Genomic DNA, 26,147 nt, shown 5'->3' with positions numbered 1-26,147 from the left:
GGTATAATGATCTGCATGAGGGCATTGAGGGCACTCTTGGTAAATTTGCTCATGACATCAAGCTGGGAAGTTGCATAGACCTGCTTGAGGGCAGGAAGGGTCTTCAGAGGGACCTGGACAGGCTGGAGCAATGGGCCAAGGCCTTTTGTGTGAGGTTCAACAAGGCCAACTGCCAGGTCTTCCACTTGAGCCACAACAACCCCATGTAATGCTACAGGCTTGGGGCAGAGTGGCTGGAAAGCTGGCCTACAGAAAAAGACCTGGGAGTGTTGGTTGACAGCCAGGTGAACATGAGCCAGCAGTGTGCCCAGGTGGCCAGGAAGGCCAATGGCATCCTGGCCTGTATCAGAAACAGTGGCCAGCAAGTGCCAGGGAGGTGACTGTCTCCCCTGTACTTGGTACTGGTGAGGTCACACCTTGAACACTGCTCAGTTCTGGGCCTCTCACCAGAAGAAAGACACTGAGCTGTTGGAGCATGTCCAGAGGGAGGTAGTGAAGCTGGTGAAGGATCTGGAGAACAAGTCTTGCAAGGAACAGCTGAGGGAGATGGGGGTGTTTAGTCTGGAGGAGGCTCAGAGGAGATAGGATCACTGTCTAGAGCTACCTGAAAGGGAGCTGTAGTGAGATGGGGTTGACGTCTCCAGTAGTGAATGATAGGACACAAGGAAACAGGTTCAAGTTGCACCATAGGAGGTTTAGATTGGACATTAAGAATAACTTTTTTTAACAAGAAGGTCATTAAGCATTGGAACGGGCTGCCTGGAGAGGAGGTGGAGTCACCATCCCTGGAGATATTTAAAAGACACATAGATGTGAGTTACTGAGGGATATAGTTTAGTTTAGTGACGGGCCTGGCAGTGTGAGTTTAGTGGTTGTCTTGATTCTAAAGGTGTTTTTCAGTCGTAATGATTCAATGTTTCTATGATCTCAGCAAAACCAGGACATAGGGGAAAGGCTTATGTGGTATGACATACATAGATATGACATATGTGAAGTATTAAGGATAAGGTAAACATGTTTGAAGCCTAGTGCCTTCTGCAGCTAAGAAGCAGTGGTGATTGTTCCCAGAGGTGTTAGTGCATAAAGAGCTTTTAGTGTTTATTGTTAAACTGTCTTCCATTTCCTTCTGCTTGCTGTGTGATTTTTGAATGCATACATCCATCTCAGGTTAGTATAAATTAAAATACATAGATGGCAGAGGTGAAGACCATGTGGAATATATGGTGTGTGCATCACAGCAATGAATGTAGCGCTCACTCACAATGTAGCCAATGTGTTCAAATATGTAGCTGTCTTCATAGATATTCTAGACCATGGCTCTTCCAGTTCAGGGTTTGGGAAACCAGGGGACAGCATGCTTCCACAGTGTTGTCCAGGCTGCCCTGTGTGATTTGTTATGGGTCCCTCTGACACTGCTCGAGTGCCATTTTGAAAACTTTTCTGAAGTTTTTATCTTGGTGTTCATAACTTTTGTGATTTTAAGTTGAACTTCCTGCCCTGTCTGTTCTCTGGTACTCATTGTTTACCTCTTAGCTTTAAAAGGTAGGTTGACTACAGCTGGGTGAATGCAAAATGAGTGAATGCAAGAAGATAAGTGACAATGAAATGTTTCAAAACAAGATGATAACTCTAGGATGTGCATTCTGAAAAAAAGGGATGCAGTGCTACATGCATGCTTGCTGATGCATCTAGATAAGTAGAAATTTGTCCTGTGTGTTACTTGTGACATACCTAATGTTTGCTTTAGGTGGGAAGGGAAGGGAAGGGAAGGGAAGGGAAGGGAAGGGAAGGGAAGGGAAGGGAAGGGAAGGGAAGGGAAGGGAAGGGAAGGGAAGGGAAGGGAAGGGAAGGGAAGGGAAAGTTCTCTTGTCAGCAGTCTTAAAAAGTTTCTTTGCTTCTGCTAAAATAACTTTGGAGTTTGTTTCCAAAGAGCAGGAGCTGTTGTCTCCTTCAATATCTGAAGTCATGTGTCCAATAAGAGAGCTCTCAGTCCCCCAGTGGATACATTAGCAGACACAACTTCATTCCTCACATCATCAGTAGTTTTGGATAGCTTGGGAAAGCTTCCAAACTATTTCTGTAAATGAAAGCAAGGTAAAAAGAAAGAACAGTCTGCTTCCAATTTTGCTCTCTGTTTAGGAGAGCATTGGTGGCATTTCAGTGAGCTGGGTATACTGTTGAGTGATGTTACGACAGTTTCCCATAGCAATTGGGAATGTGTCCAGACAGGTTTGGAAATCTCCAGAGAGGAGACTCCACACCCTCCTTGGGCAGCCTGTGCCAGGGCTCCCTCACCCTCACAGTAAAGAAGTTTTTCCTTTTGTTTAATTAGAACTTGATGTATTCCACCTTCTGTCCGTTACCCCATGTCCTGCTGCTGGATTCTACAGAAAGAGTGTTCCCCCATCCTCCTGACATCCACCCTTTAGGTACTCATAGATGTTAATGATGTCCCTTCTCAGTCTTCTCCAGGCTGAACAGTCCCAGTTTCCCCAGCCTTTCCTCATAAGAAAGATGCTCCAGTTAATTTTCTCTCAGCTGATCCTGCTTCTTCCTTTTTTCTTAGCACACTTTCTTAGGATGCACTGACATGGTCACTTTGAAGAAAAAACCCCAAAACTGTCATGGTGTGAGCAGCTCCTCCTGCTGTTCTGGCGATGCGCATCTTCCCTGCAGAAGGGCTGCAGCCACCACTGACAGAAGTAACAGGTCACACCAGTCAGGGCAGGTCATCCTCGACACCAGGCTGGTCTGACAGTGCACTGAAGAAGATCGTGTTTGCACTGACTGGCAAGATCATTAACCTCAACTGATGAATGGTAATACATGGCTGGCAGAGAGAATATTTTCAGTTGTGCTAGCTGAAAGGGGTGGTGCAGGTTACAATAGCTTCATTCACTGCAGCTGCATGGTTCTCTTGGCAGCATTGTTAGCAGGTGCCATTTTTTAAAACCAGCTTTTCTTCTGAAATTGTCACAGGAGAGCACAAAAATATATTTTTGTATATAAACAGAAGTCTGTTTATATTTGTCAAAGGGAACACATGAAAGTCAATTAAAATTCTGCCTTTAGTGCTTGAACATGTTTTAGAAAACTCTTTAATTCACTGAAGAAATGAGACTTTTTTGCCCCTTCAGAAAGCACAGGTTGCTACTCTCTGTCTTTTCCTACTAGGAGCTAAGATTCACAGCCCTAGAGTAACCTTTAGCCATCAGTCTCACCTGACGACTTGTGCTTTGTACATTTAGGTTGCTTTTCTCTTCTAATGCTATTTTTTTTTTTTTCTTCTTCGTGTCTGCACCATTTGAAAGTTATTTTATCACCAAAAGACTTATCACTGGTTAAAGTGTTTTTAGTCCGGCAGGCGAGGTCACGACCAGAGCTGAAGACTACAGCCAGATCTAGACATGTGCAGAACAGCAGAAAGCTTCAGTTTTCTTTCAGATTTTTGGCTATTTGAAGCAACTTGGAGTCACAGTTAACTGAGGTTCTTAAATCAAAGCAGAATACTTGTAGAATATACTTTTTGGTTCGTATTCCTTGGTTTCATATCCCTGGAGATCCTGGATGAAATATGATAGGTTATTTTACTGTTACATGCAGGAAAGTCAGATCATATAACCCTGGGGTTTTGACCTCAGAACTTGTAATTTCTTTTTAACTCAGTCAAATTTTTTGCCTATAAAGTCAGAAAATTTTTAAATGATTTCACAGTGCAAATTCTGTATTTTTTAATATAAATGAAGTAAAAGAAATCTGAAAGAGAAATGTTGGCATGTACTCATGGAGTATCTGGTAGTGCAGTTCTGCATTGTGTCTGTGGTCATCTATTCCGCAGTAAGAAATTTTTTTTAAACTTGAAATCCATGACGGATTTTATAATTTAAAAAACCTCCAAACTATTCACAGTAGCCAGTTCAGGATAAGCATTGCAAAATTCAAAATCTTTTACATTCGTTTGCATGCATTAAAGAGTAGCTGTGGTACAGAATTTGTCATGGTGGAGGACTAGCTGGGTTTATCAAGGTATACACCAAACAGCGCTCGCTGCACTCACTGGAGGATTGGTGCTCTGTTTTGCCTTGGAAGCTGGCTTTCAACTGATTACCTGCCAGATTAAGAGGAGTCCAGTCCCAATGCATACTTGCAGATGAAACATACTTCCTTGGTGGGTAAGACTTTACATGTACTTTGACAACATACTTTTTAGAAATACTGCAAAATTTTGAAATTTAAATGTGTGATGGAAAATATGGCAATTTACAGTAGTTTATTGTGGGATTGAACTGAAATTAATATTTCATTTACTATTCAGGTTTCAAGATAATAAATCAATAATTAGCTTACTACAGATAACAATAACAATGATGGTAATAATAACAATAATACAGGTAACATTAGATGTTACGACCATTGCAGTGTATCGATAGCTTTTGATGACCAGCCATCATAGTAATGATGCTGAATAAGGGTGGTTTCCATCTCACTAACTGAACCAGTGTAATACTACTGCATATCAGTTTTATTTCTCTTTCCCCAAAGTGTTTTCCAATTTCAGATGGATGTTGAGTTACCTGGTTCCTTAGTCTGCAAGAGAAATATACACTATGTAACACATTTATATAAAATACATTTTGTTGGAGTAGATGACCTTTAAAGGTCCCTTTCAAACCAAACTATTCTATGATGTTGAAGATTACTCCAATCACTACTGAGGTTTCACAGGGTACAAAATAAGACACCTCCTGCTTAGTTGTTTGATAAGTTGGCTAACAACTCTTCTGGTGGCTTGGTCAAAACCACTTCACATTACAATGGCAAATGCTGCCATGTCTAAAATTTATATTGCCTTTGAAGCAAATAGTATTGTATGTGAATAATCTTCCCACAAACTATTGTCATATGCTCATGTCTTCTTGTCACAAACACATTGCCAGGCACTGGTAGCAAAGCAGTCTGATTGTGGCTGTGAAGTTGGGCAGCAGTTAATTTTCAGGACCTGAGCTGTTCCATGGGCAAGGTGAGCTCACAGGAGACCAGCTTCAGAGCTATACCTGAGCCACTAATGTCCCCACAGTGGTCAGGTATGAGACTTGCTGCCTTTGGTGCCAGCAGCACCCTGCTCTTTTCTGTTGAGAAACAAGGATCACTTGGTGCACCTCAAGTTGCACATTTAAGCACAACCTCAGCCTCAGAGCTTCAGAGGGAGTGTTTACCTCAGCTTTAACAGGATTTTCTACCACTGCTGACACGAACACCCTGTACGGGACTTCTCACTGTGGTTTGCCACTGGTTTAGCTGGCATTTGACTCCCCACGGTGGAATACCCTTTGGGAGGTGGGACTAGAGTCCCTCTGACTGTTGTCCCTTTCCAATGCAGGTAGAAAATCCATGCACTCTGTCCCAGCCACGTCAGGTTTGCACATCTTTATTCTGAAATTGTGGCCTGTTAACAGAGAGGGTTTCTTGTGGTTGGGGAGAAGCAGCAGACTAGCTCCAGAAAGCCCCTTCCCAGACATGCTGCCCTATCATTTCTTTGAGTCATGCTGCTGATCACCGGACACCATTTTCCTCCAAGTTGTTTGTTTGGATTTTTACTGGCTTGTTTTGTGGGGTTTTTTTTCTCTTTTTTTTTTTTTTTTCTTTTCTTTTCTGTGAGCAGGTACATGTCCTCTGTTTGATTAATTCTTGTCACAGGTTATACTGATGAATACTAATGGGTAATATTCACTACTAGGCAGGGGTGAGGCTATGTGTCACATATTTATAGTCTTAATTGTGTGGCAAATAGTCTTTCCTGTGATGGGAAGACTACTGATTTCTCTTTTACCCCAGCTAGCTATTCAAGATTGTCCTTCCAGAATACGTGTTTGCAGAACTTTACACAGTTACAAGGGGCATAAGGTCCACTGGCTGCAGAACACTAATTTAGCCCATAGAAGTAAGTGTTAATTGCATCATTGTTACCTATGCCCAAAACCCCTTATTCCAATGAATGAGCTTCATCCTTCATCCCTGCCCTGTGGCCATATGGCATCCTGGCTTGCCCCCTGTGCTTCTGCTGCTGTGATGGTCAGCTGCTGGGGGGTTACCCCCTAAACGCAGGATGTAGGGTGAGATGGCAGGCGCTCCTCTTTTCTCCCTGGGCTGTCTCAGTACTCAGCTGGCAGGCTGCACGTTGCCACCTTGCTAACCGGATGCTATCTTGGTATTTCCACTTGATGTGGCTGTGTTGCTTAGGTGCTCTGCCCAGATGGGGCTTTTGCCTACAGGATGGGTTAACTGGAGCCAAGCACAGGGGAAAGCCACACTGGCAGAGTCCCAGGCTTTGCCTCAGAGCCTGGCATTTCATGCAGTGGAGAAGCAAGCAGCACCTCTGTGTCTGCTCTGGGTTCTGGGACACACAACACTGACATGGGTTGGCACTTGGGGCCTTCCCATCCCAAGCTGTTATCCAGGATGTCTGTGATGATGGGGGTGAGCAAAGGGTCTGTTTGCAAGTGCTTAGCTCTCCACACAGAAGCATGCCTAGGACTGACATGTAGATGTTCCTGTATATGGAACAGTGATACTTAAATGGGCAGGTATTGTCTGTGGCACTGGGACACAATGCTGGTTACAAGCACTTGTCTCTCTGTGTGGGCGCACTGCATTTTATATGCCATGTTACCTTTTGTATCTGCTTCTTTCTCTCCTTCCAGAGCACACAGCACTCTCCATCTCCTGCAAATGAGAGGAAGGCCTCACACATACTTCCTACTTGCTTTGAGATCTCAGGTCTAGATAAGACTGATCTCTAATGAATTTCTGTCTGTAGCTTGCCCAGGGTCTAAATCCTTTCTGTATGCAAACCTCTAACTGAGCCATAAGACTTGTGGCATGTGTCAGGGAACAGAAAGCATTGGCACATGTTCTGTACTGACTTCAGATACACTCTCAGACTTCCTAGATATAAAAATGTGTGACAGCTTCATTAAGCCCTTAGGTCTTGTACTGTTTTTTTCCAATAAATCAACTTGTTCTTTCATGTCCGGAGGAGGAATTAGGCTGTCATATATCTCCCTTACCATCAGCTGAGAGGTCAAATAAGGCTTTGTCAATTACAAATTAGGGCTTTCAGCAGCACAGTTGCCTCTCTTGCTCTTTGGGTAGTAAGCCAGGGCCAGTATCAGCATATCATTGTAAGTGTGCTAGCGCTCAGAGGCAGTTGTTGCTTCTGTCTCCAGCATTTTCTTCTGCCCTGGAAAACTTACTGTGTCACTGTGCTCACATTCAATCCTAATAGCTGAAATATTTCTGGGGTTTATGTATTGAATCCTTGAAGTTTCAAACTTCATTTCACTTACAAATTTCCACATTTTCCTCTCTGATAATTTCCAGGAAGGTCACATATGTTATACAGTATCTCTTGAAATTAGCTGAGTGCCGATATTCCTGAGTTCTTTATTTTAGCTGCTGTCAATGTGGTTAGTTTAGAGAGCTTAGGAATGGATATATAAAACAACAGATTTTGGACAGGGGAAAAATCAAAGTTTGAAAACTTTAAAAGTAGCTACATTTACTTTCATTTTTTAAAAGAAAACTATTCTTCAGAAATCCAAGTGTGAGGCCAATCTGTGTGGATTAATTTGCTCTGCTTTCCTAAGGACTGACTTTACATTCCTGGAGCATAAATTGCCTTATGAGCTGGGGTCCTTTTGCTAGAAATGCCTTCTCCTTTTTTTGTTGCGGAAGCAAAGTTGAGAAGTAGCAATCTTTGTGACTCACTTTTCCTGTTGCCAAGACTATGCCTACCTTGCAATAAGCCCTTCTACTTACCCCCCCACCCCCCTTTTTTTTTCCCCTCCAAAAAGCCTTTCTTCTACAAATACATGCTGTGGAAGTTACCTAATGCAAAGAAGGGCTAGTTAGCTCAAGTCCAGTTTTCTCTAGAATCTGAACTTTAGTATTATCCATTTGAGGTTATTTCTTTTCTGAAAAACTCAAATGCCTTCCTTACACTGATATGTCTGCCATCAATGCATTGAGGGTGATCTGAACAAAGGCTTTGTAGATATGATATTCAAACTGTGTTTTCCATAAAGACCTACTCATAATCATAGGATCATGGAACAGTTTGAAGTGACCTTTAGGGATTATCTAGTCAACCCTACAGCAGTGGATAGAGATGTCTTCAACTAGATGAGATTGCTTTAAATAATAGCCTGTATAAACAAAACTTGTTAATCATAGTATTTTTATGTGCTTCTTTGTAATGATTCTGCTATTTGTTCTTGAAAACATCCCCATAGGATCAGCATCTGGCCTAAAGGAATTGAAGGAAAGTGAATAAAAGTCAAAACTGACACAGTTTCTGGAGTTCCAGTTTGCAGACAAGAATATCTGAAAGTCTAATATCTCAGAAGACAGCTTTTCAAAGTTCGGACTATAAAGCGGTATGTTACTTTGGCTGAAACAAAGTATTTACGTCCCAGTAACTGAATTATACTCAATTAAGAACTCTCCTGATGTCTCCAGGGCGAACAGAACTTGTTTCAAAACGGGCATTTATCCCAGTTCTTCCCTTAAAACAATTTATTTGTCTATTTTTGCCTTCTGGTAATTGACCTGCGCACAGGAGAGAAAATGTCACAGAACACGAGTATTTGCTGTCATCTAGTGGTGACATTTATTTTAGCAACTGTTGGCTCAGCAACAAAAAAGTTTTAGTTTTCTTCTAGGAAATTCTATACCTGATTTTGGTTTTATGCAGGTTTTATTTTCCAGGTAGTAAAAGAGAGGATTTATGAATAATTAAAAGTATGTATCCTTTTACTGATGTGCTGCCATTTGCCAGAATCTTGACCGGCTTGAGAGTTGGGCAGAACTCATGAGGTTCAATAAGGACATCCTGCACCTCAGGAGGAACAACCCCATGCACCAGTGTAGGCTGCGGATTGACCTGCTGGAGAGCAGCTCTGCAGAAAGAGACCTGGGAGTTCTGGTTGATAAACAACTAACCATGAGCCAGCAATGTGCCCTCATGGCCAAGAAGGCCAATGGCATCCTGGGATGCATCAAGAAGAATGTGTCCAGCAGGTCAAGGGAGGTACTTCTCCCTCTCTCCTCTGCCCTGGTGAGGCCTCATCTGGAGTCCTGTGTCCAGTTCTGGGCTCCTCAGCTCAAGAGGGACAGGGAACTTCTGGAGAGAGTCCAGCACAGGGCCACCAAGATGATCAGGGGACTGGATCATCTTCCTTATGAGGAAAGGCTGCGGGAACTGTGGCTGTTTAGTTTTGAAAAGAGGAGACTGAGGGAGGATCTCATTAACATTTACAAACATCTAAAGGGTGGGTGTCAGGAGGTTGGGACATCCCTCTTTTCTATAGTATCTAGCAACAGGACAAGGGGTAATGGGATGAAGCTGGAACACAAAAAGTTTAATTTAAATATAAGAAAAAACTATTTCACTGTTCAGATGTGGGAGCCCTGGCACAGGCTGCCCAGGGAGGGTGTGGAGTCTCCTTCCTTGGAGGTCTTCAAGACCTGTGTGGACGCATTCCTATGTGATTTGATCTAGGTTGACCTGCTTCTGGAGGAGGGTTGGACTAGATGATCTCTAAAGGTCCCTTCCAACCCCTACCATTCTATGTTTCTATGAAAATGTATGTTTCACTTCTGTATTATTACTGCTCTGCTCCCAAGATCAAATCATTGTGCCTCAGATGAGATTTATGTTTTACTCAGTAATCCCACTACTGAAAAGGATGAACATACCCAGAGAATGTGCTAGCTTGTAAGGAGCGAACTTTAGACCATGAAGTAATTTGTCTGCCAAGATTCTTCCGTGCACAAGTGGGTGATCATGTGGAAGAGGCCATTCAGCTGGCAGTATCTGTAAGGTGTATTTTGTCACACTTGTGAGCATTACAGTCTGGAGAGCTTAGTCTTCTCTCATTCTCATTGAATGCAGTGGTAGCATTTCTGAAAGTCAGACTGAAATCTGCAAGTCTGTGGCAGTAGTTTGCAGGTTGTGTTTTATTCTTTGCTCATCGTGTGCCAGAATGCCAGTCATATGGATAAAGATTCCACTCTTAACTTGTGACATAATTGGTAAATAGCCACAAATGGAAGTGTAAAGCTTCCACAGTGTATGCAGCATAACCTCCTGCGAAATCAAACCTTGATGACATGGTGCTCACTTGGCAGTACAGCTTCTTAAGCAGAGTGTGTCTATCTCCATCACATAGTCTACCAAGACTGTGGTGGCTGCACACTTAACCTTACATATAGTAAGATTGATTTAATTATTTGCAGTTAGAAAAAGAATATGCCCTCTTGACAGTGGGCAAAACTAAGGACATGAAGCATCCTTTCATATTCAGCACTTTTAACCAAAGCTTGTGTTAGACTCATAGAGTCTGTCAGTTCCTGAGCAGGAATTTCATTAGTTAACTATGAAATGTTAGTATTAGAGAACATTAGCATTTTAGATAGCTGAAGTATATTTCCAGATTTTGTGAAGAACTCACATCAGATCCATATCAGACATGATTTTTTTGGGACTGCATCTCTTCTATGTTCATTCCGGGCATTAACTATATTGGCACCATGTTTATGGAGTAGCATGAGGGAATCATACCGGAGTGTCTTTTCCAATTGCCTTCTCCTTTCTTGAGACATGATTTTTTTGGGACTGCATCTCTTCTATGTTCATTCTGGGCATTAACTATATTGGCACCATGTTTATGGAGTAGCATGAGGGAATCATACCGGAGTGTCTTTTCCAATTGCCTTCTCCTTTCTTGAGAGAGGAGGTCACTAGACTGTAGCTCTTTCCTGTCCCTAGCCTTTCCCTTCTTCACTTCCGTCAATAACTCTTTCTAACCTTGAATCATGGCACTTAATCTGTACTTAACTGATAGCAACACACTGCATGTGCTGATGGTCTGTAATCCTACCCTATCCTGAACTTTCTGCTATTAGTTTATTTTTAATTCCCACACTGGGAAAAAAGTAATCTCACATCTGTACTAAATCCCAACATGAACTCAAGTGAAAAATATACTGCCTTCCCAGAAGAAGCCCTGTGCAGATATACTAAGTAAGTCTCTAATATTGGTGTCTAATGTGCGCACAAATAATTGTACTAATTTTACAGCTTATTTGAATGATTGAATCTAGCAGCTGTCAAACAGGGGTTACTGAACAATAGTGGGAAAAAAACTTAGAGTCGTATATTACTTACAGACTTTTCATCAATGCAGCATTTATTCTACTTCTTGTTCTCCTTCCTGTGCCAATCCAGACAGGCTGCCTAATAAGAAGCTGTGATTTGTGCAGAAGCACACCCACTATGCCCTTGATTTCAGACATCCAGCAAAAGATGTTGTACAGCTCCCACGAATTACACCTTGTTTCCTCTCCCATGCTGGTGAGCCACATTCTAAGCTGCTGTTAAGGCGATAGGAGAATTAGTGTGTCAGCTGCTTCCCCTGCTGGTTCCAGCCCTGGCAGTGGAGGAGAGACCAGCAGCAAAGCTGCTAAACTGACTGGCAGGACTACAGCTGGGACAAAGATGGTTGCTTGGATCCATGTTCAGATTCTGCTTACCTCCCACACACTGGCAAGAATCGCGATATGATGGATCTGTTCATGCCCTTGCATAACACCTCGTTGTGGCCCAGCAGGCAACACACTCACCTGAGCATTCCCATGGAATCACTCATTGAAAACAAGAATGGTGCCACTGGTCTGTCAGTAACGCTGGAAAATAAAAAATTGCAGGCGATTCCAAGACATCCAAAGTGCTAATTTGAGAAGGCGTATTGTTAAGAGTTTTGAAATGGGCATTCATTTCGATTTTCTCTGATATACATGGAAGTATTTCAATAAGCTCTCTGCAACTAAGTCTTTGGGCATTTTTGGAGATGCTCTTTTTACAAAGATTGCTTTCTCCATTAGGTTAACGACTGGTGATCTTTTTCCCTTCCTTAGTTCCTTCTTTCCTTTCCTGATTCTCCTGATTTGACAGATAGTAACAGACAATTTTGCAAGTCAGACCTGACTTCCACAACACCACGAATTGCTGACATGTCAGTAAATCTGTTGTCAATGATGAGAATTATAATTTTGTGCAAATTTCCTGTTTGGGTTTTGTAAATCAATTTGTATGTAAGTTTGTGTGAAACCGTTCCTTAGAACAATAGCCCTGTTTCACATTAATTAGAGACAGCTGTAGTGAAATATGGCCTTTTCTGGTGATTAAGTGTAATTTCCAGAAAATAACCTCATTGAGTTATGATATCCATCGGATCAGAAATACTACTTCTCAATGAAGCTCTGCTACAAGGGATCTAACTTTCCCATAGCAGTATAAAATACACTTCCTCTGCCTTTACTAAACATTATAGCAAGGCTTACATAGAAAAGCTTCCATTTGTGAACTAAAAGACAGGACAGATCAAATCAGTCAAAATATCAAAATTTTCAGGTTTATTTCCTCTTTTAATTTTTTAAATCCCTAAGTAATTTACTTTTGGAAACAAAGTCATTGCAAGTCAAAGAAAACAAAGTATCCTCAAGTAGGAAATGCCTCAGTTAGGAGCACTGGGTCTAAACCTATTTTTGCTTTTACTAGCAAAACAACATATTAATTGAAGTTCAACATTTCTTCAAACAGTTTTGATAAGCCAACATTTTCTTTTTAGAGTTTTTTTTGCAAAATGCTTTTTTCAATAGCTAAAGTTAACAATCTTCATCTTATAACACTACTGTATGCTATTCTTCAAATGATAATTGTGCCATAAAGTAATCGGAAATTCCAGTTCAGTAGCAGAGTGAGAATTTGAACTGCAAGATATGGCACCGTGGGAAACGCCTGAATTAATTTTGAGTATCCACATTTCTATCACAAACACATATTGTATGAAACAACTGTTAAAAAGTATGTTTCTGTCTAAATTGTGTGCTGAACTGTGAACTTAGTGCAACTGAAGGAGCAAAACTTGCGTAGTTAATGGTGCTGGTAACAGTTCTGACACAAAGTTTGAAAGCCAATACCAAAGATTTTTCCTTAATGGAAAGTAAGCTTCAGGTCCACAGCAATTTCTTGTAGAGTAGCATCAAATTAGAGCTGGGCTGGGCTTCCATAAGATCCATTAGTAGTTTCTGCTGTATCGCAGAGGTGACATTCTTGACATCAGGTAAAGTCGATTAGAAGTAATTATGGGACTTTAGAGGGCTTCTGTTGCCGTAGGGCAAATTTCCTTCCTTTGAGTCAACACAGACAACAACCCAAAGCCTAGCTCAGTGCATGAAAAAATTTAACCTAAAGTGACAAAGAAAGACACTTGTTCCATGCTGCTAAAAAAAGATAAAGAAACATTAAAATTATACTCTTAAAGTAATGAATTTTGCCTTAGCCGATTGCACAAGACAAATGAGTTACAGTAAATGTCTTGAAGCTCAGGAACTGATGAGCTTTAAGAATCAAAGTAAGGGGTTAAAATGTTCCTGAACAAGATAGCATACGACACAGCAAGCTTGCAAAACTGTCAGTCAGAAAAGTAATTATTTTACTTAGAAATTTAACAAATTTAACACGTATCCTATCACTCCATGAACTTGTTTTTTAACAACCTTTTATAACCTAACTCACAACACACTATGGTAGCACTAAGAATATATTTAGCTATTGTTTTCCAAGAAGACACTCGAGGCTTTTAATATTATCCCATATTGATAATTATTCCTTTGTTAGAGATACACAGCAGTGATCACTTCATGCACTGCAATGCTGGCCATTTACGCAGACCTCAGCTTTTCAATGAAACCTGCTGAGAGTAGAACTACTTGTGGGAACAACTTGCATTGCTATAAATGAGAATTTGATGCAATATACCATATATAAAGGTATCAACACAATGTTAATCCAGCTGCTGGAAAATGGAAGCATTTACTACAAAAAAAAAAGTTAAAAGATTGTTCCTTTTCTTCAGCTTTTGTGCTGGAATGCTCAGGCTCTCCTTATGAACTTTTTCGTGCTTTGCACTGCTACAGGGAAGGCTGATAAATTCATTTGTGGGTTCATTTTTTAAAGAAAACCAGAGCTCCTCAAGAAATAGCATGAATATGGGAACCTGAGTCACATAAACTTTGCTTGCACTTATCTCAAGCACAGCCAAAGTTTGAACTAAGAAATTTACAGTGCTCTTTACAACTCATTACACTCCCCATAGAGCCGTTGAGGGGTGATGCTTGAAAAGATGGGCAAAACACGCTTTTTCTTTATTCTCTAGCACTGTTTATGTAAATGATATGAGCGAGGACAAAAACTTCTGGAAAATTTCACTAGTCGTCCCTCTTAAATGTACATTCTGGGAACACCAGTGTTTGCAGAGTTTTAAAAACTGATCAGTATTTTCTTCCAAATGCTGAACATGTTTCACCTATCCCTATGAAAAATGCTGTAAATTCTGGTTCAAAGACCACTACTTTACTTCTTACTTTGATCACGTGTTTTCCTTTTTGGCATTTGGGACCTATTTTCTTTATTTCTAAATGCTTGCTACCTTTGCTGTTGTTTCCTTGTTGGATACTTGCTGTGGTAGATAGCAGTTCTCTGATTCCATCTCAGCTTTCACTGATGCAGACTGTGTGTCATGGCTTTATTGGCAGTAGTGCTCAAGATTATTTCAGGTGTAAAAATTATTTGAGATGTAACAACTTCCTCAATAGCTGTGCCTTGCTTACATCAGGGAAGTGAGAATCGGTGTTTTCATACTGCAGAATTTTTCCTTTCACTATTTAAAACACATTCTGAATCGCCACCAATGCAACTACAGACCAGGAGGTCTAACCAAAGAAGAGACTGCTGCTTTCCTAGATCTGCTTTGGTCCTCTTCCAGACTACATGGCCCATATGTACATGTTTCTTCAACAGAGTTAGAATTCCCGTGTCTGCTTCAGGGAATTAGTTTAAAGTAAACTGTTGGGCCTTGCCTACTGTAGCATGTATTGTGTTCCAGCAGTGGTCTCTGCCAAAGGCATGGATGAGCAGCAGACAATCACATCTTAAACTGTTACCCTCTATCTGCTATGACCTTAGTGAAGAGTCTGCAGAGATATGGCTCAAATCCTCCACTGAGTTCCTCTGGTTATCAGGTGACTCACACTGACTTTTGGTGAGCTCTTTGTCTATGTAGGAACAGACAAAAGCATTTTACCTCATATGTGCTTGGCTAATTCTTGTAAGGCAGCTAAGGTGTCTGGCTGAGCCATGATGCTCCGTCATGCTTCTAAGCAGGTGATGAGCAGACTCCTTCATAGAGACTCCAAGAATGCTGTACAAAATCATTTTTGTTTGCTCAGGTGCAGGCCTATGCCAGGGATTTCCTAAGCACAAGAATAACGTGGGTTACACGAGTATTTTTTCCAAATCTCTGGCCAATGTAATTGTTCCAGCAAAACATTGTTGTCAGGGCCCAGTGTGAAGCAAGCATTTGGATGGAAAATTTCATCTGATGTTTGACAGTCACAGGCATCTGTAAACACAGCCTTTATACTGGGAAACGTCAGGTATCTTCCCGATTGCCAGTGCCATTACCTCTGCATTTAATTTAGGCAGAGCAAATACACGTGTCAATAAACTAAGCCTCACCATATCTGTATGAAATATCGGACGGTCTTCCTAAGGGATAGATGCCTTCAGAGAGCTGTTCAGTCTCACATGGTGTAAGCCTAGGCAGAAACCTGCATGGACAGTTATCCTACCATCAGGCCAGACCCTTCCTGTAGTACTCAGTTCCTGCTGTGAAAAAAACCCAAAACAAACCCCCACTCTGTAAGAGCTGAGGTGCTGAGGTCGAGAAGCTGCCGCGAGGTGAGCCCGACGGCCGCTTCTCTGCGTGTCGGGGGCTGGAGGGCCGGCGCCGGCGCTGACAGAGCGTGATCCCCCCAAGCAAGTGTGCCGCAGTGGCTCGCCCTCTGCATCTCCCCCCCCCCCGCCTCCAGTTACTTCCCTGGCAGGAGCCCGTGATTCTCGGCTTCGCCTTCCACGGTTATTTTTGGCCGGGGCCGCCAGTCGCTGACGGCAGCGGCCTGGCAAGCACCGGGCACCCTTACGGCGCGGGCGACAGGCGCCGCCGCGGCCCCGCCGGGCGGGGCGCGAGCAGGAGCAGCGGCAGCGGCAGGGGCAGGGGCAGCACACATCCCTCACCCGCCAGCCCCGGCTCCCTCGCGGCGCCGGGCTCCCGCCGGCGGGCCGTCAAACGCCGAGCCGGCCCACCTCTGGCCCGCGGGGGTGCGGCCGTGAGGGGAGCCTGGCCCCACGCCCGACCGCCCCACGGAGACGCCTCCTCCCGCGCCCCGCAGCCGGCGAGGCAGCCTGCGAGAGAGGCAGCCGCTCCCCAGCGGAGCCACAGCCGGGCAGCGGGGCGCCGCGGGGCCGCCGCCATGGAGAGGACCCCCATCCCGGTGCTGACGGTGCCGACGGCGCCCTACGAGGACCAGCGGCCGACGGGAGGCGGGGGGCTGCGGCGGCCCACCGGGCTCTTCGAGAGCCAGCGCAACTACCTGCCCAACTTCGTGCAGAGCCTCCTCTCCTCCGTCGACCTGCGCGACCGCCAGGGCTGCACCATGGTGGTGGGCAGCGACGGCAGGTACTTCAGCAAGACGGCCATCGAGATCGTCGTCCAGATGGCCGCGGCCAATGGGGTAAGCGGCAGCCCTCGCGCTCCCCGCCGAACCCGCGCCGGCCCCGCGGGGCGCGCAGCCGGCAGCCGGCCGCTGGCCGGGCCTCTCGGTCGCGCACTGCGCCTGATCCGGCAGCGCCAAGCGGCTTCTTGCGAAGGGCAGCAGGGGCGGGGGAGAGGGTATTCAAATAAAAACGAGGCGAGCATGGTATGCGGCCGCGTCCCCGTAGTCTGCGCGCCTGGTGCCTGAGTCAGCCCGGTGCCGGCTCCTCCGCCCGGTAGGACGTGCGCAGGGCTGCGGCTTGTATTATCTGTGGATAACGGAGCGGATCGCGATAACCTCAGGCGACTGCTGGCCGTGCCATGTGCTTTCACACCTTGCTTTGGACCGAGGCAGGAGCAGGAGCTGAAAAACACTGTTGTCACTGCAGGAGAAAGTGTAGCAGAGTCAAAAATAAGTACATGGGAAACAAAGGTGTCAGAGATACTATATACTCCTTCCTGTTCAGGATCTCAGAAATATTCAAGAAAAAGGATATTACTGAATCGAGGGGAATTCGGCATTTTGGCTGCATCTTAAGTAAGTAATTGTTTCTCCCTGTTCACTTGTGAACAAGTTATGAAGTTCAAGAAGACAACAGCGGGAAATACCACTGAATTGCAGCTTTTCTTGTGCAGTTTTGAAAATAAGAGAGAGCTCAAGAAGAACCGATGTCTTCTGGTAGATATGCACATGTTTATTCGGCCGGTGTGTATGTTCAGAAAGCTGGAAATAGCAGCTATCATAGGCTTGATGTTCCTACTTTGAAGCAGAGGTGAAGCTGCTGCTGTCCCCTGTTGTGATGGCTAAATCAGTTCTCCAGATAGAATGGTAGGAGTTGGAAGGGACCCCTAGACATCTAGCAAAAGAAGTGATAGCATTTTATAGGGTTTGGGTTTTTTTTTTGATGATGAACTTATTTTTTGTAGTTTTGTTTTCAAAAGCTCCATGCAGTCATGTTTCATAACCAAGAAGTCTTTAACCTTTGAAAGGGATCTGTGTCTGTGTTTGCATTTTCCTCACTGATTTATTGTCAGATACGACCCATATGGATTACCCACCCTGGTATAAATAATGAGTATTTTAAATTTATTTCTAAAGCACATTCTCACCATGCCCATACTACCAAGCAGACACTGAGTGACACTGGAGACTGGATGGGTTATATATGAGCTAGGTTTGTCAAACTCGCTGTTCATGCAGGGGCTTGGTAGAGTTTGAGGCTTATTTGGCCCAGGATGTGAGCAGGGCTGTCGGGAGGGTGCATCGGCAAAGGTGGGGACACTGACGAGGATGGGTGTGGTGTTTGGTGTGCAGTGGCAGGGAGTGAGTGTGCCAGCAGCAAGTGTGGAGCAGTGGGAGTGGACTGGTGCTTGGTGCGCTGTGAGGAAGGTAGGATGGGAGCTGGAGGCGTGCTGCTCCCTGGCCCCTTCCCCCACGTAACTCAACGGAGAAAGCCTCACTGCTGGAATTATACCTGTCGACCAGGCAAGATAAAGTGCAGAAACAGCTAAAGCGAGAGCCCTACAGCAAGAGCTGCCCTGCTGAGGCTGAGGTCCTTGCCAGCCCTTTCACACTGGTGGAAGCTACAGAGAGGATGGCAGCCACAAGGTGACCACAAGTACTGAAGTGCTGAGGAAAACAACAAGTCTAGGGTTTAGAAAAACAGGGATTTGCCAGTCCGATTATATTATGTCAGGATGCCTTCTCAAATAATTTTTCATGTTAGCTTGCCTCCCTTCTGCTCCTCAATGATGCTCTCTTTCCCCTGAAGATGATGTCTTTTTGACTGCAGAAGATGTTTCTGGCACCTTGCTCTAGTAGTGATTCCTCTTTCTTAAGTTACTGCAAGTTTCTTGGAAACACAGTTTCTCCTCGGTGTTTTCTGAGGCCCAAAGCTTTTATGTTCATAGGTCCCACAAATATCTGAATTTAAGCATGATACTCTTTATGATTGACACAGTCCTCACAAATTGATCAGGCTGGCTGGTGGGGTGCTATTGATACTGAAAAGACTTCCCATTTTCTTATGCTAATGCTCCGTCCTCTGTCATCATCTGTCTGCTCACCCTTACTTCTCTCAAGCTCCCTGTAAATGTGTAAGCTTCATGCACACTTGGTGAATACTGTTGGCATGTTTTATTCTTTGGCTCTTAAAATTCATCTGCAGGGTGAATATCTAAACCTTTGTTAGGCATTGTTCATTGCTATGCTATGTAAATAGGCAGAGAGGAAGGGAATACTTCTGAGGGCAAACATCTCTCCCTTTGGATTAGGTTAATGTCATCAGAAGGCATGTAGCCAGTATCACAAGGAAAGAAGTGAGCTAGTGTAGGCAGGATTGGATGAAACGTGCATTCAAAACCTTTAGCCACACTGGAGTGCCAGGAGAGGGGTAACCACGTAGTACTGATAAACTGAACTTTTGCATCTCCTTCCTGGAAGATGCACACGGAGTGTTATGATTAATTGTGCCTGCTGAGTACAAAAATAAAAAGGGATTTTTATTATCAACTGTAAATGTATTGCCCTTTAGAGTTGCTAGGTTCCCCTTGTTCTAATTTGGTGACTCACCCTGCATTCCCCCTATGTTAATAGCCTAGCACAGTTGGCATAGGAACTGGCAAGGAATGAGAAGAGGCCCCTGCCTGGTCAGTTGCCAGTGCTTGCCCTGACTTCTTCTCATCTTCAGTCCCTCTGGCTTGTGCCCTCCAGCTTGGGATTGAAGGTACATGCTTCCTTCCTCCACAGCTATAGCCTGCGTAGGCTTCCACTGGTGGTAGCTGCTACATGTGCACATGCTCCACAAAATCTTGCTGTTCAGAGCTGGAGGTTGTAAACCAGGGTCAGCGTTCAACAGATCACACAGCTGCAGCAAACACATTTGAGTAAGGGGCTGCATGTCCTGGGAGGGTGGGACAGTGTGAGGAAAGCCAGACATAAGAGTTCTGTACCATTCTGTGTGTCAACAAGCAGTTTTGCAAAGTGGAGTGATAGAGTATCTGAGGCTCGATTTCCCTTTTCACCTGTGACCTGACACTAGTAATGTCCTTGTACTTTAATTTCTGGAGGAGCTGAGGTAAAAGGCTCCATTGTTTATAATGCAATTCCACTGCAAATTAAATGCAAATATTCCATTAGACCCATCAACTGGCTGTAGTGTCTCATTTTTGATGCAAAATTTAGGATAAGTTTCAATGAGAAGCTCTGGGTCTGCATGACAGATCGGAAACTAGTGGTCATACTCTGAATATAGGAAGTCATGGCAACATCCTAGAGAGTTCCCAGAGTATTGCTAGTAATGCTGTAGAAGTTTGAGATGACAGAGAGTTTGCCCACTGTCTTCTTTATGATGCCATGTTTGTTTTATTTTCCATGGTCCTCCATGCAAATCTTGCCTTCTCTCATTGGACCTGTATGATGGATGTATTTACTTCTATGTTGATTGTGCCACTCAGTCATCTTTAGGGTACTGTTGTAACAGACAGGAAGGCACAGCCCCATGCTATATGGGATATAATCTGCTTGCTTCATGTTCTTTCAAGTTTAATTGACTGAGGCATGTGAGAGATTACTGGGAAAAATAATTTAAAAAAGCATTAAGTGACTCCATTATAATCAACTGAATCATCTGAAAGTGCACAGCTGCAAGTGGTAATATTGCATAAAATTGTTCTTGTAAAGTGCTTGTTAGGGTGACTGTTCTTTCAGCTGTAACAGTTTGCTCAGGATCGTGGTCTTTGTTTCTGCTGTTGCTACCAAAAGCAGAGTGACAAAATAGAATGTGGTGTCGGGCCACAGTGTTAGCAGAGACATTACATGCCTGTGATCTTGTAGCCATGCAAGTTTTTGAATTCCAAAGATAACATTTTCATGCCATGAAACTGCCCAAGATTTTCAGGACAGTATTGGAACTTTAATTGGGAATCAGTACATGGACATTCTTTGGTTTAGCCTTGATTGTGACAAGTCTGTGCATCCAAGGGTTCATTGCTTAAAATGAACTGAATATCAATTTAGTATTTGCTTCAGAGGCAAAATGAACAGCTTCTGGGCCAAGACGGGATGGGGCTGTGCATTCTTACCACCACTGAAATAAAGACAGCAGAGGAACGTGGGTAGTGTCTGTACAATTCTAAGGTCTGCACTGTCCTTAGGGTATTTCATAAAAGCACTGAAGATCTTCACATAAGTTGAAGGTCTTTGCAGTAGTCACTGCAAATACAATATCCATGTATCATTCATATAATTTCACTTTAAACATATGTCATTTACAATACTAAATATTGTAGTATTTCTGTAGCATAGGAATTAGTATAATACATAAGATTTCTAAGTAGTACAGGAATAACAGCCTAGTGATAAATGTTGAAGGCAAAGCAAATTACTCCTGCTCGTATTAATACTGAGCATCCAAAGATGGGAAAACTGGGTTGTGCAATATCACTTCAACAGGAAAAAAATGACAATACGGTGAAGAGATAGTGCCAGGTAATTTATGCATTCTGAATAGCAGAAGTTATTCTACTTACTTAAAAAAATACCAAACAGTTTTGGTGTACATGAGGCTGAAATCTAAACCTTACTGGTTTAGATTTAGAAAGGCAGAGAACATGTGCTTGTGATAAGCCTATATGCAAGTAGAAATGGATTTATACTCAAATATCTCCAGATCGATTCAGTGTTGTTGTTTTCAAAGATTTTGCGAAGTGTGATTCCTGTCATCTTCCTTTTGCCTGTCCAAACACAGTACTGTTTTAAGAACTGCCACCCATTTCTGACAGCTGTATATGGAAGACTGAGTGATTGCTGTAGCTTTCTACATTCTTCATAGTTTTAGGAAGGGATAACCAGTGTTCAAAATAAACATTTTCAGTATATTTCCATCATGCTTTTCTTTCCATAATAAAGGTGTACGGGTAGCCTGTTGTATATACTGGAAGAGAGTTTCTTGAAGTCTGTTTTCTAGTGTTCTGTGTTTTTTTCTAATGCTTCAGTGCAATTGGCAGTAATGATTAAATGACAACATAAATATAACAGTCTTGCATGACATGGCATATTGTCCAAAAGCTGCTTCTTGAACTGAGAAGAAGCCATAAAAGGACACACTCAAATTCAGAACAATTAAAAAAAAAATAAATAAAATCCCTTTTTCAAATTACTTACATGGCACTGGTTTAAGTAAAATAGTGAATTATGTGGCTATTTTTTTCTGGAGCTTGATTCTAAAGTGTGCCAAGGCATGTGCTAGAGCTCCTAATGGTTTTAGTGCCTCTTCTGATGGATGGGGTTTTACCCTATGCATTTTCTGAGGTAAAAGCAAGTCTGTCCATTGTTGTCCCACAATAACTGGAAACACTTCTGCTGGCAAAAACAACCAACCCAAAATGGTCATATTGTACAATGTAGGAATTTTATTACTCTGTGATAATGAGTAGGGTGGTATAGAAAATATTATTAAAGTAGTTTAGTATTCAAAACAGTTGAATGAATAATTGTAAATGTGGCATTCAGAGATGTAAGAGGCACAAAAGAAAGGATAGAAAAAAACATTGCATAAATATGAAAATGACTGATCAGTGAGAGAGGTACTAGTTTTGTTCTGTAATCAGTGAAACGCACTTCATTAGCTGCCTCACTTGGCTTGGAGCTAGAAGTGGAGGAAATAGACTTTTATTGTTGCTCCTGAGGTCTGTAAATTTTGATAAATCGAGAGATTTAAAAATAAACATACTGTAGATTATTGCTTAATTTTACCTTCAGTGTAAAGCAAGAGAGGGAAGGCAGAAGAGAAATGAAGTCGGAGAGTGATACAGAGTCTCACAAGTAAATGCTGTCACAGTGCACAAGCATTAATGTTTAACCTGTTCCTCATGGAAAATTGTATTCACAAATAATCAAAGGTATTTATGTTATGGCTGGTGTCAGGTTCTATAATAAGGAAGATGCTATGGCTCTTAATTATTCAGTCATAGGTTAACAAAACCATATTATTAGGCTTAAATAGGAAATAAAGTTGTTCAGTACCACTGAAATGAGGAGAAATGAGGTTCAGCTGTATGGTATATATGTTAACTGTGCAGACATTCCACCCTCACTGGCTGACCGTGTCAGTGAAAGCGTTAAAACAGAAAATATGGCTTCTGCTGATTTGCCTTTTTTTTTTTTCCCCCTTCTGGAAAGGATACTTGTTTTTCCCCTGGAAAATATTTTCACTGTAGTAGAAGAATGAGTAGCCAAAACTTTTGTTTCTTAACTTTTCTCTTTTTTTTTCATTTCCCTCGGGATTGCTCCAACCTGAGAGAAAAAAAAGGACAATGAAACAAAACATATTCCCAATAGGAAGGGAAAATCAAATGAGCCTTGAAGATTTTCTATGAGTGTTACTTACAATTTTGGTAGCTTTCCTGTTTTGTGACAACAATCCATAGGCTTCAAAATCATTTGCAAAAACTGTGAAAGGAGAATCGGGTAGTCCAACAATCATCCCATTATCAGATCCTAGGGTAGAAATCTCAGTTAGTAGAACATGTTGTTCTGCACGTTCTTTAAAAGTTGAAAGCAGATCTTGTAATTCTCAGTGAAAGAGCAATGGCTTTGTGAGGGTTAGCAAAAAAGTAACTTAGAAGTTGATCATTTCAATGTAGATTTAAAAAATTGAAATAGTTCCAAAAGTAGACTAAAAAAATCTTCTATTAATCATTTGCTTTTCTGAAATTATTTGGAACCTCACTTCTTAATAATCATTAAGGGCTTCATATAAGCACTGGATCCTGAAGAAGGTCTTATGTATATGACGGAAGAGCTCTTTGTAGAAAAGAGGCATCTCCTGTGCTATTGCTTTTCCACACTGACGGTAGCTCTATCAAATCTGCCTCCAACTGGAGAAGGAAATCTGAGGTTGAACCTCCACTCTGCTTTTAGATGAAGAGTGGTAAGGATTTTGCCTCCTTGCCTAAATACTACTCAGTAGTTATGTGCAGTCTTTGTTTGTGTGCTTTAAATGAGCATATTAAAAATCAACAAACTTTGTCAGTATCTTTTAAGCTCCATATCAGCTACCTCAGTACTCATCTGTGACAGCAGCCTTCCCTTCCCTCCTCTCTTTTTTCATATCTGCCTTTTTCCCAGGAACTGTAACTCTTTCATATTTCTTTGTAAATACATTTTTGGTTGGCTCCTAGATAGCTTATGTTGAACTGAAACTGTGGTATATTTGTAGGGGATGAAAGCAACGTTTTGAAATTGGAACCTCGAAGTGGAACTGTACATCATATCAAACACATTGAGTCAGTGTTTAATAACACCACCTGAAAGCTTTTTTTACTTTGAAGAATGGTGGGAACTTCCACTTCTCAGCTGTGCCCTGGGAAACGCACCCTCTTCATCTGGAATAGCCAAGGAGTTGCGGATAAGTGGAGGGGGAGCAATACTTTCCCTAGAGCAGGACATCCAGGAGTGTGTCGGTAACAGAGGTGTGACTCTCAGAGACTACAGTTGCTAGTATGTAATGGTATTTGTGATTGTACTGAAAGGCCGCCCCATGAAATTGTATGCTAGTTGAAGCCTCAACCGTGCAAACCACTCCACACAGTCAACCATAAGCCATATTTGTATTTGAGGGGATTTGCTGGTTTGGGGTGATAGCTGGAAAGGTTTGGTAGCAGGATCATAGCCCAATGGGAAGCTTGAGAGCTTTGCAAATCACTACTGTGGCTATGCTCTTTCTTTACTGTCAATGTATAGGCTACTGGGGTTAAATATGCTAGGGTACAGTATTTCCTGTCAGCACTCCAGATTAGCATGCAACTAAGGAGGTGTGTTTCTCTGCAAAAATGCAGATTCCATACTAGGTCTTTACAATTTCTATCCTGTACATATATGCATGCGCGTGGGCACGTGTGTGTCTGTTTCACAAGTTTAGCACCATTGAGAGTACTGTGACTTCCTTTTCCATCTAGATCGGCAGATTGGTTATTGGACAGAATGGTATCTTATCCACACCTGCTGTTTCATGTATCATCCGAAAGATCAAAGCAGCTGGTGGAATTATTCTAACAGCTAGCCACAGTCCTGGGGGTCCTGGAGGAGAGTTTGGAGTCAAGTTTGAGGTTGCCAATGGAGGTAGGTTTTTTTTTTTCCTAATGACACATTACAACATTGCATTTCAGTGTGGTGAAAATATGCTGACAAGGATAACTAAAGCTGGCTTTAACTATGTATTTTCCATTTATTCTGTTAAAACTGTGAAGAACATGTGCATATATTTTTTTTCAGTAAGAGGAGTTTGTTTCTGTACATGTGTCTGTATGAAAAGCATTAAATGTTCACTGGACTCCTTGTGTTTTCACAGCATTTTATATAGTCTGCCAGATCATTGTAACAGTTTTAATCCTGTTATAAAGATGCCTGTGAGGCAGCTCAGTTTTGCCCATATTTCTGTGGTGCTTGTTTTGGCATTGACTTTAAAGCATGTAATTTCAGAAGTGCTGTAAGCAGTATAACTCATTGTGTTGTATGGAAGAAAGCAGGTCTCATGTTTACCCAGGAAATAACTGTTCTTATCCAGGGAGAGGGTTGTACCGTTTTAACTATTTCAATTCCACTGTTGAATCATGGAATCTGTGTATGTAGCTGATGCCTTTTTATCAAAGTCACCAAGCTAACACTTGTAGATGTGTGGTACATATTGCCTGTTCTACCTGTTACAGATCTGTGTACACCCATGAAACATCATGGTAGCAATTGCTGACACCTTATGTACACCTCACATACTTAGAGTGCTTTCCATCTGTAAAAACTGAAAGTGAATTTAAAATAATATTTCTCTCTCCGTTTTGAAGGTGGGAGAGCTGGAGAAGGAGATGCTTCTCCTTTTTGTTCCTTCTTGAAAAACTTACATGCTTAGAACAGTGGGATTTTATAGGCAGAATAGGCTTGAATCCCAGAGAGATTAAAGGGACTGTGTAAGGTCAGTCAGTGTGGAAGCTAGGGTCACAGCACAAACGTACCAGAGCCAAACTGTTAGGTACATTAGCGCTCTATAAAGTTTAAAACACCATGTACACCTAAACTGTGTTTTTATAAATGTCTTACAGTTTTTGGGGCATTCCTTTTAGTGTACTCTGCCTTTTTAAGGAAAATTCAAACATTCTATTAAGCTTCAAATACACTCCTCAAGCACTGGTCACAAAGTTCAATTCTTTATGATAATTGTCAGAGATTTAATGAAAAGTAATTGATTTAAGTTGCAGCTGGGAAAATGTTGGTTAAGTATTAGGTAAGACTTCTGAACTAAGAGAGTGGTTAGGCACCATACAAGCTCCTTGCTAAGGCTATTGTTGCTGTGCATCTGTGCTCAGTCAGTTTTGCAGACTCAGGTCAGGCAGAAGCAGTTTGTTTCTGTAGCTGTAGGAGAGAAGGCAGAGCAACAT

The 26,147-nt window shown here is 42.4% G+C and overlaps 1 protein-coding gene across 1 annotated transcript in view; it reads left to right on the top strand.

Annotated features, from left to right (window-relative positions):
* The first annotated feature begins 16,154 nt into the window (after nt 1-16,154).
* PGM5 (phosphoglucomutase 5) overlaps nt 16,155-26,147 on the top strand; it is a 68,586-nt gene continuing 58,593 nt past the window's right edge. Inside the window, exons 1-2 of the mRNA XM_062017756.1 lie at nt 16,155-16,695; nt 24,675-24,837. Of these exons, the coding sequence (XP_061873740.1) occupies nt 16,435-16,695; nt 24,675-24,837 (424 nt within the window). The 5' untranslated portion in view covers nt 16,155-16,434. The remainder of the gene's footprint in view (nt 16,696-24,674; nt 24,838-26,147) is intronic.

This window comes from Colius striatus, chromosome Z (genome assembly GCF_028858725.1).
Source record: "Colius striatus isolate bColStr4 chromosome Z, bColStr4.1.hap1, whole genome shotgun sequence".
Taxonomy (NCBI): Eukaryota; Metazoa; Chordata; class Aves; order Coliiformes; family Coliidae; genus Colius; species Colius striatus.
Note: the sequence above shows the minus strand (reverse complement) of the source record. Positions and strands in the feature narration are given on the sequence as shown.